Genomic DNA, 17269 nt, shown 5'->3' with positions numbered 1-17269 from the left:
ATGAACTTTAAAAATTAGTTATTTTAATTACTAACGCATATAAGTTTTACTATATGCAAAGTATTAACTTTAAACAGCAAATTTTAATGGTTAAAATTTTTAAATAATAATAATTGCAAATTATTTATACAAAGGGAAACAAATAATTATACATTATGTTTAAAGTATTCAATTTATTTACACGCATTCAACTTTATTAAAAAAAATTCCTTCAGTTAAACAAATAATCACAATTATAACAAATTAATTCCCCATAGGTTCACAAATCGACGAGATTATTAAAAAAATAATGAAAATAATCACAATTGCAACAAATTTGTTCCCCATAAGTTCGCAAATCGACGAGATTATTAAAAAATAATGAAAATAATAACAATTACAACAAATTTATTCCGCATAAGTTTGCAAATCGACGAGATTATGAAAAAATAATGAAAATAATCACAATTACAACAAATTTATTCCCAATAAGTTCACAAATCGACGCGATTTTTAAAAAATAAGGAAAATAATCACAATTACAACAAATTTATTCTCCATAAGTTCACAAATCGATAAGATTATTAAAAAATAATGAAAATAGTCACAATTACAAAAAATGTATTCCCCATAAGTTCACAAATCGACGAGGTTATGAAAAAATAATGAAAATAATCACAATTGCAACAAATTTCACAAATCGTCGTGATTATTAAAAAATAATGATAGAGTTTATTTTCGAAAGATCTTTATTCCGTGTCTTTCAGAATTTTATTTTTCTCTTTCATTTCAAATATATTGCCAAAATCCATAAATCAACTGCCTTTATATTGAGTGAGTAATTAATCTTTTTGACCACCATAAAAGAATATCAGGGGAGAAAATGCTTCACGAACAGTTCTTGATCATGCTATTGTTTCCAAATACATCATATTTGAGCTTTAAACTATTGTTTTCACGGGTGTGATCGAGGGCAACGAACTTATCAGTGATCAAGATGAATTGTTTGGTGAACAACGATTGACTACTGGAATTCTTTCTCCTTGCGGAATTTTAAAGCCAGGGTTTTTCATTTGTTATTTACTTTATTTTTTTCCCCTTCTTTCCTTCTTTTCTTGCTAATAACTGGCTATTAGGAATTAAAAAAACAAATCCAAATAGTATCTGTGTACTGAGAAAAAAAGCAGGACCAAAGCTACCAGAATAAAGTAAAATTTACCGAAAGTATTTTTGGCTTTAAAGGAACACCAAAAATCTCGGTAATTTTTACGAAGCGTTTTGGTAATGGCTTTTGGTAAAGTTAACAATAAAATATGGTACTATAATATGTAAAGGGTGCATTTTTAAAAAGTGCTTAAAGGTGCTTATTTTCGATTTTCATTTTTAAAAGGTGCTTATTTTCGATTTTCATTTTTTAAAAGGTGCTTATTTTCGATTTTCATTTTTAAAATTCCTCAAATGTGCTTTTTTTCAATGGGTATTTTTAAAAAATGCTTAATTTTCCCTTTTTCAGAATGAGATTTTTCCTTTACTATGTTGATTTTAGCTTCGAATTATGGAATAAGACCCATTTCACATTGTTCGATTCAACATTTTCACAGTTACTTCAATCACAATCTATTTCGGCATTCGTAGCGATTGAAAACGCCATTCGTTTTACATGATTCAAAATTTTATGGTTTTTGACAATTGTCAAAAACAATGCCAACAGTTTTTTTGTTTGACATGACGGTTAAAACAAGATAAAACCGCCAATTGTCAAAAACTTTCCAACTCTGCTTAATTATATTTTTTTAAATTGCTTAAAAATATTTTTTGAGTGCTTGAAAAGAGCTTAAAAGGTGCTTATTTTTTATTGAATAATTTGGCTACGCACCCTGTATGTGATAAAATTTGGTAAATGTGGTGAAATTCGGTAATTTTTGTATAATTCCTTAGATCTTGGCGTAAAACCCATTTATTCGGTTAAATTTACCTTTCTATTTTGTATTTTTTAATAAATGTGTGGTAATAACTATAATTTTAAAATCCAGCACTTCCGATAAACAGTTACCATATGAACTGAAAATTTACCAAATGAACAAATGAATGGTTTAAATACCGTATATTTTGATTTCATTAACCAGACTTAATGAACGAAATCTTTTTTACCTGAAATGTCCTTACCCTACAGCACGGTAATTTTAACAAAAATTCTTTCTCCGTGTATATTTAGTTCTTATTTATGAATATGTAAACAGAATGAATGTTTTTACTGCGGTATTATCCTATTTTTATTTCCATACATTAACCTTATTGCTAAAAAAGTATAAACAATTTATTAATTTACCTTACCTGCCAACTGCCATGCATATCATACCAACATTTTTATTTAATATGCTGTTGTCAAAAATTTTTTAAAGAGTATAAATTTTAAAAATAATCTAAAAATTAGCCTAAGATTAATAATAAAAATTATTTTAAAGAGTTTTTTTAAACCTTAAAAGAAAAGAAAACAAGGAGAAATTTTATCTCTTATTAAATTAAATTTTCGTTGCAGAGTAGCGTTTAAAGCAAATTTGTGTAAGTTTGAGCAACATCAAACAATATTGACTTTGTGAGGCAAAGGAATAACCAAAGACTAGCTTTCAGAGTTAAAAATACAAAACTAAATTCATATCAGTATATCTTACACATATCTTTCTGGAAGGTTAATTGTAACGGTTTGATCAGAAATGTGTATTGCGTGCACCTCCTACAAGTATTTAAATATGTTCTGCCTTCTAGAACAATAAGAGATTGTAGCAGCTCTCAAAATATGGAGTTTTAAGAAGAGTTATCCTATTAATTATTTTTCATCTTATATGATTTTGATTAATAGGATAATTTTTATCTTAAGTTTCAATTTAAAAGTAATGTGAAAATTAACATGTGTATAAATTGGTACGTTATTTTCCTTTCCTTTAGGGTCTACTTGTTTTTAAACTATACTCATTTTCTTCTTTTTAATATAAAATTAGAAACGTCCTAAATGCAAAGTGCTTTATATTGTTAAATAAATTATGTTACACAATTTTTATTATTAGATAAAATTTATCTGTGATAAATGAGGCATTGTTCGTTGAAATAAGTCCAAATTCATTAAATATTTGCATAAAACGTATTGCAATAAAATGAAACTCTCTTATGCATAAGACTGTGCAGCATATCATTTCAGGATTATAAAGTGATTAATGTTAAATACACTCATGGGCAAAAAAATTAGAGAACCAAGAAGGAGTCGTCAAAATGAAACGAAATTTTACATACGTAATGACTACTTTGATATAAGTAAATGATTAGAAAATCAAAGGTTATCGTTTTTCTTTGATTTTCTAAACCATTTATTTATATCAAAGTAGTCATTGCGTATGTAAAATTTCGTTTCATTTTGACGACTCCTTCTTGGTGAGCTAATTTTTTTGTCCATGAGGGAATTTTGCGTACATCTGCAAATGTTGAAATGTGTTTAATTCCTAACGATTCTTCAAAACGGACTGTCTCGTGTTTTTGCTTCATTATTTAACATTACTAATATGTATGTTGAAAATAACTACAGGTAACTATGTAAATGGAATTGTAAAAAATTAAATTAATTAAATACGCTGTTATGTCTGAAATAATAATATTCATGTTTATGATTTATTGAGATATGATTTATGATTTATTGAGATTCGAAAAGTAATGAAAGCAATCATTCAACTATTCGATGTTAATTATGAAATTTCCCTTTATTTTTAAATAACGTTAAATCAGTTGAGTGGTATTGTCCAAAAAATTATAGTGTTAAAAAATAAAAATAATAAAAAATAAAAATTAAAAAATAAAATAACATTTTTGTATTTCTTCATACAAATAACATTGTTTTTTTTTCTGTTATTGTAGGTTTCATACTGGATGTTGAAAGAAAGGAATGGGCACAGATATTCCACTCTGGATAGGTGGACTTCAAAAGTGGGTGACAGGAGTCTCTAAACAAACGACTTGTGAAGACATTATCAAAGCTGTTTTATTAGCGAACGAAAGTTTCCACCATCACAAAAGCGGTAGCAAATCACATCGTGATTACAAACATTACGTCATAGTGGAACGTTGGCACAAAGTGGAAAAACCTCTGGATCCGCGCTCCCGGCTCCTTAAAGTGTGGAACACTTGGGGTCTGGAGCAATGCAACGTTCGATTCCTCCTGAAGAGAGCGCACCACGCTCAAACTTCGGGTTCCACCCCACGTGACGTTAAATCGCACCGGCGGAAGGTTAATTCCAAATCTACAAAAACTTGGCATCCTCGTAAACTTCGATCAGAATCTGAGGATGACGGAAGTGTCGCTTGTTGTCTGGACAACGATGAACACTTTCCAGCAACGGAAGACCAACTCAGAAATCTCATTGCTTCCCAAAGTGATGCTATTTCATCTCAAGTTAGGAAATTGCGAGACAAAGATGAGGAGATTGAAGTCATTGAGAACGGAATCCATACGCAGCGGATGCGCCAAATTGGCGCCAATTACGTCCTCGATACGTACTTAGCTGACTCCAGTGAAGGTGAGGCGGCTAATGTTAACACTGCCACTAGCAACGAAACTCCTAGTGATTCTAAAAAACAATCTACCACTGATGTCTGTGATACTTTAGATGATTGCATCGAACTTTACCAAAAGGTTCTTCTAATATGGGACAGGGTGCATCAAGAGGAACTGACCATTAAAGATCTAACTCTGAAAATTCAGCAGAGTCTTGAAAAAAAAGACAGTGATACGAATTGCAAACTTCTTGATGAGGACCCTGAACTAGCGTTTGCTGGTCCGGAAAGGTTAGAGGAGATCTTACACCGAACTAAAAACGATATAGAGAGGTTGTTGAGGATAAACCAAACACAACAATTAACAATCCAACAAAATGAAAAAACCTTGTTAGATTGTACAAAGATAATACAAGATAAGCATTACTACTTGCAACATTTAAAATCTGATCTTGATAGATTAGACCAAGAGAATGCACGACTGCAAGAAGAGTTTTCTGCTATACAAGTGATATCAATGGATCGAACTGCTTCCTGTGAAGCACCAGAAAATGGTGATAGCAATTCAGATACAGGTTTGAGCTCTATGCATAGCAGCAGTGACGACGGAGGAAATATTTTAGATACATTAGTATAACACTCATTGTTTATATGCAATCATTCTTTGTGTCGTTTTTTTTTCAAAGTTATCATATAAAATTTGAATGAATACTGTTGTCAAACATATGTATCTCTTTCGTTTACACTTTGCCTAATTTAATTTAATTTCTGTGTTTAATGTAATACTAAAATATACAACGTTAATTTAAGAATTCAATATAAAATGCAAAAAGCAAAATAGTTATGTAAGATCGACTTATGGGTCACAAAATATTTTTACATTGCAAACATGTTTTTGGTGCTAGCCATAAAAATCAGTTTCTCTAAAAAAATGTCGAATATATTAAACTCAAAAAATTTAAATATTTTAGCATTAACTTTTTCAACATTTACTGTGGAGTTTAAATTAAATGACTTCCAGTTATAAGAATCACCAACTATCTGAATCATTTTAAGTAGCTATAGTTGTAGTTTGTCTATAGAAATAACTCCCTTTACCATGCAGTCTAAGGCCGTCTGCTGCTATGGAAACAAGAAATATCTCATTTTAAAAAGGGGAGCTTCTTTCTTCCCTGATTCCCTTTATCTCGCCAACCAGAGTCAAAACCTGTCTTAAATAATGACCCTACTTGAAATAGTTAAATATCGTAACCATCACAACTACCACTCCAGGTGAATGGCTAAGGGAGTTCTTTATATTGACAAACAATACTACGGTTTCCAGCATAGTATGGGCATCAGTCAGTTGAAGTTTAGGTTTTGATGCGCCTTCAGCAGACCTAAAACAAATTTTATTTTTATCCATTAAGTTGACACAATAAGTTAAGTCGATTTCATTCCCTACGGTTAAAACTATTTATTTCACTCATTTGATTTTTCGAATTTTGTATGATTCCAAATAATATGATTAATTGGTGTTCTAATGTAAAGCGTTCTCCTTTTAATAGTACTTTCTTATAATTTTCTAACTTGTTTAAATTTATCTAGCCTGTAAATTATTACAGAATTTAAAAATATATTCGATCATTTCTAAATCTTTTTTTGTATCCATATTTAATTAAATGGTGATAATGACTTTTCCAATTTTATTCGTCACGAATACAAATTATCTTCAAAAATGTACAGTTTGAAATGTTGGACAAGCTCAACTGCACTGAAAAAAATTCCGGCTTAAATTACAGTATAAAGTACTGGCATCATACGGGAAATTCATTTTTATCTTAAAATATTATACCGTAATTTATACAGTAATATTTATTTAATTAGTGATTCAGTAACTTTGCGATAATTACTATAAATGTTGTGATATTACTGTAAAAATTACGGTATATCATATTGTTGTTTCGTAACATGTTCCGGTAAACGTGTGTTCTCCGGTAAAAAGTACCGGCGCCCAGAATGCCGGTATTTTCTACCATAGTTTGTACCGGAATTGTTTACAGTGTAACTTTGAAACAACGGTAGTAAGCTCAAAGCAATGCTTCAAAGTAAAAAACAACGTAAATACGTTTTAAAAAGTGCTACAAACACAAAACAATTAACAAATATTTCCGCATTCTAAAAATACCTAATGTATGTTCATAGTAATAATTTTCTTATTTAACTGCTAGAACTTAACAATTAAAATACTTTTAGCTCTCATACACATTTAAACCTGAATTTCATATATAAAACAACTGTAGAAGGTGCAATTTTGAATATTACTTTATTTAAATTGATTATACTAAAATATTCAACTGATATATTCTGATACATTATAATTAAAAGTAATCATATAAGTATATAATAGACAAAATAAATATTGAATCTTTATCTCACCTAGTTTGAATTTTCATGTATCGTTTGTGTTTCTCAGTCTAGTCTATATTTTCATATATTATAACCAATAGATAATAATTCTTATCCTTGTTCTATATATACTACTTTAAGTCACAAAATACTTTATTCAGACATGACTCTATGACTTAGATTTATTTCCTATGTCTCCAGGTAAAAATACAAGCATGTATGTTCGATTGTCTCAGTAAAATTGTATACTTCACACTATTGTATAAATCAATGTCAGTTTATAAATAAACTTTATGTCTTTCTTAGTGGTTGACTTTTGTTACAACTAATATACATGAAAAACTGTTTTATAGACATACATTGTTTCATAGAAAAGAATTACGTGTGGTCATGGAGCTGACGTCGAAAAAGCAGAAAAACCAGTCAAAATTTCATTTGTTAATTTTATAGATTCGAATAACTATTTTACACTTTTAGATGTATGAATTTATAAATAGTATTCATGCTGAAATCTTAGTTCTTTATTTGCTTTTTAAATCATATTCAATATTTAACCGCCTTTGTCAACCAGCTTGTTCAACTTTCAAAATTATCTTGTACAAAGTATAAACTTTAATGGCATACAAGCCGAATGCACATCACAACTGTATCTAATTATTTTATTTTATAAGCTTCGTTGAACAGCAGACCCAATTTCGGGATTATGACCACTAATGTTCAACTCCGTAGCCTTCTAATTTTAAACCCAATCCAGAGATTTCCTGGATCAAGTATTGGGAGAAATTGGTCTTCGTGGAGGACTTTTTGATAGAACTAACCCGCATTTGCATTACATGGAGTGGAAAATCTCCCATGGTTAGCCTACAGCAAAGAGACTCTGAACCATGATCCGTCTACCACTGACATCAGCAATGTGGACAGTGCGAACCGAGTGCGGAATTCGTATCAATCAGCCATGGCTGGGTTTCGAACCCTGTTCACCTCAATGGGCTCAAAGTTCACCTTATCATTGGGGGCAAAAGCTCTATTCTCTGAGCAACCACTGCTCTGTATTTAAATATTATTCACCCCCTTCTCCTCTTGCAAGAACTTAATTAGTTTAAACAATATATTAACCAATACTCTTTTCATCGTATCACTTTGTCCTCCCAGAATTTCTTTAATTTCAATTTTACCTGTTTTCCAAGAGATGTCCGTTGTATTTATTGTCAATGTACTTTATGTGTTGAATTTCAGTGATAATTCAAAATTTGTCCGACAGTGATATAGTAAATTTGTTATATTTCCTCTGCGGAGAAATGAGTAAGGGATTATTTGGTAGTTGTTTCCAACAGGAAAATGTTAAAGCTCGCTTGAAATAGAGACAATTTTTTTTTTTTGAATTCGGACACAAAAAAAATTATCTATTTTTTTAAAATTGTGAATTTAATGACACAATTATGAATTGTAATCTTAAAAGGGACTGGGTTTCGTTTAGAAAATGTGAGGGGTTTAATGCACCCAGTTACGCTGTCCCTGACAGGCATTAAATCACAGAAACCACCGTAAGCATGAGTTCAGGACATTTCAGTATAGTTTTGGCAGCAGAAGTATTGAAATTATTTCTATCTCTGTCGTGAGATAAGATAGACAACTCATCCCAAAGCTCCACTACGTGTTGTACTACTTCCTCACATCTGGAGCCATATAACTTGAGTATCGTAATAATAATATACACAAGCTATTGTTCAAGAAAGACTAGCTTCCTTTGCCAATAATTGGTATGACAATATGCAGCAACATAGCTTCTATTGTTCAGGAAAGGCAAGCTTCGTTTGCCTATAATCGGTATGACAATATGCAGTACCATAGCATCTATTGTTCAGGAAAGGCAAGCTTCGTTTGCCAATAATTGGTAAGACAATATGCAGCACCATAGCATCGCTTATGTTTAAAATATCTGTAGCCATTTTAGAACGGATTTAATTATTATTACTTAATATATTCTAACAAAATAAATAATATAACTGTAGTTTTGCCAATATATTGAGAAATATAACGAGTTTATGGTGGCACATAATAGAAATACTTCTAGAGATAAAAATAAACTCTTGAATATTCTTAAACTCACTTTTCAATAGTTACTTTCGAATAACATTCTTTTAAGTTGACCAATGATGGCTCCATAAGGCTAGGATGAACAAATGGTTCTTGTTACTGTGGACATATCCACATTAAGCTCTTTGTGATATTGTGAGATTATTTCAGACTAATTATTGTGCTATTTATTTATAAAATTTGGCCGACTTTGTTAATTAATTAATTTTTTATTAGCTTTTTGGATACTTCAAACTCATTTTAATTAAATTAGATTTACTGTTAAAAAATAGTGGAAATTATCACATTACTAACGTTTTATAATTCAATAAATTCGTACCCCTTAAAATTTTATTGTTTTTCATTACCAATTAAAATATGTGTCCTTCCTAAATTACGGTTACTTCTCATCGTTAATATGACTTGTTTAGCAGTAAGTCTCAATCTAGTCAAATCAAATCTGCTGGAATCAAATCTGTTGGTTGTCTAATTTTTAAATATAATTAATATTTACATGTCCTTAGATTTTTCAAATTTTTGATCCCCACCCAAAAAAATTAATGCCAAAAACTAATAAGTTCTATCCTAAATTCGAAAATTCAAAATATTTTTGTCCTTAGGCAGTTTTTTGCTTGACCTATTGGGAGTGAAATATGTGATATCCAGTCCACTGATCTCAAGTTTTCTCTGCTATGCACCCAAGTTTTATCTCAAGCAAATACACTGTGATAACATACTTACTAGCTCTATTGCTTTAAGGTGTTTAAGGCTAATCTCTGCATATAGTAATTATTAAAATTAGGTAGAAAAATATTTTTAAAAATAATTTTCACTTGATAAACCACGGCTTCCGACTGAGGGATAATAAATTCACTGTCCTCGGACTCACTCTCTGAATGCATCATAACTATTTCGACATGCAAACGGTAACACTAATGAAAGCGAAATTACAGAAAATAAAAAATGATTTTGATTTCAATGTGAGGAGGAAAATCTCACTGCAAAAATAGTGAAGAAAGTGGGACTTGTTACGCCATCTCTTAGCAATATTCAGAAATACAAAAGTGATCATGGGATTTCAAGAGACATGTAGTTGGGACGAATTCAATTTCAAAGATGATATTTTTCTATGAGATGCGACACCGACTGACAAAGGGCTAAAAAAAATACAAGATATTTTTAAATTAATCATTGATTTTTTTTTTGGGGGGGGGGGGGAAATTCTTAAAAAATGTTTATAGTCGTCTCCGTCCTTATCATATTAAAATTTGCAAATATATTTTTTAGAAATAGCATCATTCCTGTGTCTATAAATGATTTTTTTCTTAAAGTAATCTATGTTTGCATCTAAAAAAATGGAATCTACGATGAGTTACCTAGAATATTAATACCACTAAGCTTCACATGCTTTAATAATTCGAAATAGTTATAGTGTGTTTTTTACGTATCACTACCACTAAGTTTTTAGTTTTAATTACACAGGGGAGCAATTTTTTTTCTCTGTAGCATGAGATTTTTTTAACAAATCTCGGATACTTTCAAATCATTGATTTCAAATCTGCAATCGATTCACCTCTCCAAGCTACTGATTGTTCTTAAAATGAATTTTTTGACGAAATGTACAAATTTAGAAACGTTAAATTTCTTGACGACAGATTTCTAGGGAAGTTAGAGCGTATCATCTGAATTAAAACTGCGTAGGAAACTAAATCCGGAAATGTCATCATACGCCGCTAGAGACGCTTTCTCATTATGAGCTGTTTCTTCATGCTTTTCTCAACAGTTGATAACAAAGAAGCTCTCTTAGCCATGTACGATGGCTCTTCAAGACATGAAGTTCCTTTGCATTATTAATCCAGATTATGTGCCCTGACAAGCCCTAGAAATATGTCAAACTGGAGTCAACATTTACGCAACGACCTGCTATATATAATGTTTTCAAACTTGTACATTTTGACAAAAAATGGACTAAAAATGTCATTTTAAAAAAATCTGTAGCTTTAGGAGAAAAAGTAATGTCAGGTTTTAGTTCCCCCCCTCCACTCCCTGAATTAGGCAAAACCAAGTGTTTCTATAAATGCAACAAAAATATTGTTAGTGGCTACTTGCTAGTGGCTTCACCAATATTTTGATCTGAGAAATTTTTAGATATAAAAGGAAATAAAAGTTCCAAAATTAGTATAACTTTTATTTGATGTACTTATATTAACTTAAGTAAAATACTTTTTTAAATATTTTTTTTATTTGCAAACTTGCAAAGCAGAACTGCATATGCTAACGCAGGGGTCGCCAAACTTTTTTGATCATCGGCCCCTATATAATTTTTCGAAATCTTCATCGACCCCCATAAAAGTAATTTTCTGTTAATTAAAATAAAACTCTATTAGATACCGTGTTTGCACATTTATTTTGCGATTTTAACCATTTATTAAAGTAATAGTACATTGTGTAACAATAGTTTTATGAAAAATATATTAATGTTCAAATTTAAATACCTTAATATTTATTAAATAATATGCAATTATGAATAAGTAGAAATAATAAGTAAAGTAACTACAGATTTCTTGCTTCTTAATCAATGAGATGGGTGTGCCTGGTGTTTTTTTGCAAGGTTCGCTATATTGGGTTCAAAATTGGTCAATTTTAATTTTCGTCAAAATAGGTCAATTTTGTAAAAAAAATACAAAGTGTGTTATAGTTTTGCTGCGGGCTGTACTAATCCATATTATTAATGCTTACCTTCATTTTTTTGCATGCATTGATAATTAAAATTGATATCTATACTAAACGAATGGTTTTATCAAAACAATAACTGATTATCCAAAACTATGAAAGTTTTAATAATGACACTGCAAATATTCAACGCTGTTCACAATTTGCAAAGATAGCTGAACCTGAGTATGATATTTGCGTCTGTAACGTCAATGCTCGTCACACGTGACATTTGGACAAGCGCACATATGCGTTTGACTTATAAACTGTGCTTAGTTCGTGCCATTGCACGCTGGTATGTAAATACTTGTTTCACCCGAATAAGTTTATTAATTTATGTTTTATGAAGAAACTGATATTAAGTCAATTATAAAAAAATTCGCAAATTTTTCATACTCAATCAGGTATGTGTGATTTGCATATTAAGAACTGTTTTTTCTTCGACCCTTCCAATTCGGATCGACCCCCATTCGACCCCCGCTTTTTTTAAATAGACCCCTGGGGGTCTATATAGACCACTTTGGCGACCTCTGAGCTAACGGAACCAACAAAGCTCCACGAGCATGTCTTGCACATCCTTTAATATCACGTCCGCAATTTACTGGTAATAATATTAGGATTGTTGCTCACTTTAACATGATTTATACGAGAAAGTCGCATCCAAAGGTTTGTATTTTTAAATTAAATCTCTAAAAAATACAAACAACCTGATACTAACTAAGTCATCAAGTTTTATCTCATCATTTGGCTTTCAGAGTTCGCGAGAAAAAAAATTGACCACCCTGAATAACTTTTAATTTAATGCTCGGATTTTCACTTTCTAGGACTCAATTTTAATCGCTTGAGGGGGGGGGATCTCAAATAAAGTGCAGACGATATTTTAAGAAACAAAATCAGACACAAAAATATACCTTCTCTGAATAAACCTATCTTTTTTCCATAGATTCGGACTTTTGACCCCCTATATATATATTATATCCGTCGTTAAACAGCCGACCCAATTTTTTGGTTTATGACTGCAGATGTTCAACTCCGTAGCCTTGTAATTTTGAACCAATCCAGAAGACAAGAGAACTCCTGTATCAGTACCTCCAGAGGTATTGATTTGTTGTAGGGACATGGAAACTTTGCGATTCGACAGATTTAAAGTGCATCAGTCACCATTTACTAAACGGGGAGTCTTCGGCTGACAGGGATCGAGCCCACGAACTCCTGGACATGGGCCCAGTGCCCTACCAATCAGGCTCTCCCGGCCTCTAACTCCCAATAAATAGGGGGTGGCCGCAATCTGGGAAATATGGTCTCAATAGTTAGTTCAAGAGAGAGCTCCAAAGTTAATTTTACTTTTTGCGTGTTTCGCTATATCTTAAATTTTTATTCGAATTAAAAAATTTATACATGCAATAATAAAAAATTTTTAACCAAAGATAATTCCATGCAAAAAAGAACTTTTTGCAAATATTTATTATTTGTTATTATTTTATTTAAAAATGGTCTAAAAAATTTTTTTTGGATCATTTTAAAGAATGCAATGTTACATGGCAAAATACGAAGTTTGAGGGAAATCTGTTGAAAAGTTAATGATAAATTGAATTTTAAAAAGTCAGACACTCAGAAATGTTCATATGAATTTTGAACGAAAGAAAGAGAAAGAGTTATACAAATTTAACTGTATGGAGTGACGTGGCAAATTATTATTAATTTTGAAATTGTGATGTTTTTCTGTTTAAATTTCCCTTCAAGAAATTTTAATTTTTAAGTTTAATATATTTTATTTTTTTATTCTTTATGCAGTTTCTCTTTTCTTCTTAAAAGAAAACGAAAAAAGGAAAATGCATTGCAATTAGCAATATTTTAATGCATTGTTGTTACAACGACAGGTGAATAAAATTTATATTTATCATTTATATTAGCTGAATAATATTAATATTAAATTAAATGAAATAAAAATAATTAATTAATTACATAAAATTAAATTAAGAATATTAAAATATATTAAATCATAGTATATTAAATAAAAAAATAAAAAAAAAATATTAATAGATTTTTGATTAACAGAAATACGCAATATTAGGTTTATAATAATTAGATTTATCATAAACAATTAGATGATCTGTTGCATTTTTTTCGTATGTATCCTTTACAAGAGACAAATAATTAAAACGAATAAAACGATTCTGGTTTTAAGTCTTATAACTATGTATGCCTCATGTTAAAACTAATTAAAATTGCTTGAATGAGTTACGAAAATATTTCAAAAAGACAAATTTAAAAAAAAAATTCTCCTCAGGAGTACAACACGTATACAAAAAATATTTTATTAACATCAAATTTTAAAAAAACGTTTTTGAAAAACAAAAACTATTTCAAAATTTGTAAAATACTTTTGTTGTTTATAAATGATTACAGAGGTAATAATAAGAAGTAAAACACAATTGAACGGACAATTGTAGTTAATGTCAGTAGCATTTACCAAAATGCATTATTTATATACGCTCAAATGTAAAGTTTAATTTTGATGAACATAATAACTCTTGCTTCCATCACAACATTTAAAAATTATTAATTGCTTTTTTAAATAAATTTTGATAAATTTAAAAAGAAAAAGAAATTATAAATATATATTCTTTTTTTTTATATAAATATTACAAATACATAAAAACTACTTTTCTTGATACACTTTTATTTGCTTGCATCAGGAAAGCAATTTTAAAAACTAGACTACTAACCTTGGCAAACAATAATATACACTTTAATTCTGGTGGCCAAGCTACTAACTACATAAATTTTTAAGTCTTCTGCTGCCATCTAGTGTCTAATAAATATTTTAAAACTGATTGTTTTATTAAGGTACTAGTTTAAAAATACTTAAAATGGAAAATTAGATTTTGTTTTCGCAGTTACAAAAATGCTCTAGATGATTTCCAGTTGATACGTTAAAACTTCATCTTGCAAACAAATTGAACTTCTTTTAAATAGGTTGAATAATTTATTCGAAGGATATATAAAAATTCCTATTTCGACTATATTGAAAAATTATAAAAATACCAGAATTTATACAGTTCTATCTCACTATCTAGCACATTTTGAGTTTTGTAAATCTTCATGAGAAGACAAAAAAAATTTCTTGTTATTTATTATCTTCAGATGTTAAAAAAAAAAGGAAATATCCGCTTAATTTAAGTTATTAAATTCCTGAAAAAAGTTAATGAAAAAAAAAAAGTCAATGCGGTTTCTAAAAAGATTTTTGCATATTATAATAAAACTTGCACTATATTTAAGGGGTATTAATCATTATATCTGATGGAATATCTAGTACAGATTAGGCAGAATTTTTTTAATTTATTTGCTTAATTATTTATTTATTTTGAGCTTCGAATTGTGGTTTAATATTTTATAAAATAATTTTGCTATGGTAAAAAACTATAGATAAAAAGATGAAATTATAATATATATTTTTATAGAAAGTTTCAATAATTTTTTTTTAAATTATTTATTTAAAGAAAATTTGTGAAATATTTATTCTGTAACAGAAAATTTGATTAAAATAATTTGCTTATACTGCTTGAAGTATATTTTTAATAAAACTCGAAAGATGGCGATACTATCAATAAGGATAAAAATTTGTACACTTGGTAGTATAGCATCATTATCATTGATAGAGAAAATAACCTTTCATCATCTGCTCAGAAAATTTTCATGTAATTTTTTTGTGTATCATGAATATTATTGCTCTTTAATTTAATTATTATTGTAATTCTTTAATTTAATGGAAGCATGAATTTATATACCGTGTCACCGTTATTATTTTTTTATAATTTCCTTTTTTTTATTTAGTTACTTATTTCTATTTTATTATTATTTTTATTAATATTAATATACTGTAAATAGCCCTTGATAAAAATATGTGATCGTTAATTCGTGAAATTTTTAAAACCTAAAAGCTTAGAAGATTTAGATATGTTTTACGCTAAAAAAAATATTAATAAATAAAATTTTTTCTAACTCGCGCCTCTTTTCTATTGAACAAAAAATAAACGTTGCTAATAAAATATGTTGTGAAATTAAACAAAATTATTTGACAAAAGTAAATATTACAAATGCAAGTTTAAATATTATCTTTATTAATTTTAGGGGTGATAGGATAAAAAATTGACCCACTTATCACATAAAACAGTGTTTCCCAAACTTATGACTTTTGTGTACCCTTTCTAAATTTTTCGTAATGCTGTGCGCCACTAATAAAAAAAATGAATGTATTTTTTACTATAAAAAATTGCACAAAAGTTAAAACTCACAACAGGCTGTTGACTAATTATTAACTATTAACTCTGCAAAAAATAGCCAATAGAAAAATACGTAACTGTAAATTTTCATGGCTAGCTTTGTTTTTAAATAAAATTTTTTGAAATTTTCGTTTGTTGCAAAATATTTCGCATAAGAACGCGTACCCCCACTAAATTGTTCCAGTACCCCTTGGGGGTACGCGTACCACACTTTGGAAAACACTGACATAAAACAATGAAACTATAATAGTTTTTATCTTCTAAACTACGATGTTTATAAACAATTACTTTACAATTTAAAATATATAAAGATACACCATGTTTTATTTTCCTTTTCGCACGATGGGCAATATTCTTGTGGTCCCTCCACATTAAAATTTCGGTTAAAATATTTCTGCACGGCAAAGGGTAAAGTTTTTATTTAACTCGGTTTGTTGTTCGAGAAAATTGTTTAGAAATTATTGCAGCCTAAACTAAAAATTAATTAATAATGAAAGTAAAACTCCTGTTTGCATGAAGATTTTGTTTTCTTTTTCAGGTATCAAAAATCCCAAAATATAAGTCCATTTCAGAATGCAACAATGGGCGAATTTTTATCCCTTAAAGTAAAGGGAATCAAAGTTAGCAGGAATCAGCAAGATATGGTTCCCATAATAAAAGCTGGAAAGCGATTGGAAGTTTAGACCCCTTAATGTAAATGTCACTTTTTGTTTATTTCGAACTTTTTTCAAGTGAATCAAAATATTTTTGCCCACAATTTTAAAACTCATTTATCCAAAGAATATTTCATGTAAAAAAATTTTTTTTCCTAATTACTTATTATTTTTTACTTAATAATAATCGAAAATTGTAATGTAATTGTGATTAAAAAGTTTTGTATTGTAATAATTTTAAATTTTGTGCTTTTAATGACAAAATACAAAAATTGAACGAAATTAATAGTATAGTCCATACGCAATCAAGTTTTGAATACACCTCTTCGTTAAGATGGGCTTAAATTTTCTTTCCTACCTAAGCGTAGAGTATTTTGCGTATTGTGGCAACTCCCAGTCTCCCCATAATTTGTGGCCCAGGAATCCAAATTCGTTAAAAAAAAGGTATGTTTTTTCGGAGAAAGTTCGTTTTTGTATCGGATTTTGTTAATTAAAATATCGCCTGTACTAATTGACTAGCATACATAACGTAAGATCTTCGAACGATTAAGATTTAGTCATAATACATGAAAATTGATTGTTAAAAAAAGTTTATCCGGGTGTTGACATTTTTATTTTGCGTTCTGTATACAAATT

The 17269-nt window shown here is 29.3% G+C and overlaps 1 protein-coding gene across 2 annotated transcripts in view; it reads left to right on the top strand.

Moving 5' to 3' along the window:
• Window positions 1-7211, top strand: part of LOC107441428 (ras association domain-containing protein 10) — a 69479-nt gene extending 62268 nt beyond the window's left edge. Inside the window, exons 3-4 of one of the 2 annotated variants that reach the window (XR_015431396.1) lie at window positions 3883-5451; window positions 6262-7211. Coding sequence is in view for 1 of the 2 variants with exons in the window: in XM_016054684.4 (XP_015910170.1) it covers window positions 3911-5155 (1245 nt within the window). In the remaining variant the exon portion in view is untranslated. Of the gene's footprint in view, window positions 1-3882 lie in introns of both variants that reach the window. The other variant, XM_016054684.4, reaches the window with a different exon arrangement.
• The last annotated feature ends 10058 nt before the right edge of the window (window positions 7212-17269 follow it).

Source organism: Parasteatoda tepidariorum, chromosome 2, assembly GCF_982258835.1.
Source record: "Parasteatoda tepidariorum strain Cologne lab strain chromosome 2, Ptep-v5.0, whole genome shotgun sequence".
Taxonomy (NCBI): domain Eukaryota; kingdom Metazoa; phylum Arthropoda; class Arachnida; order Araneae; family Theridiidae; genus Parasteatoda; species Parasteatoda tepidariorum.
The sequence above is the reverse complement of the archived record's forward strand: the minus strand, read 5'-3'. Positions and strand labels throughout refer to the sequence as shown.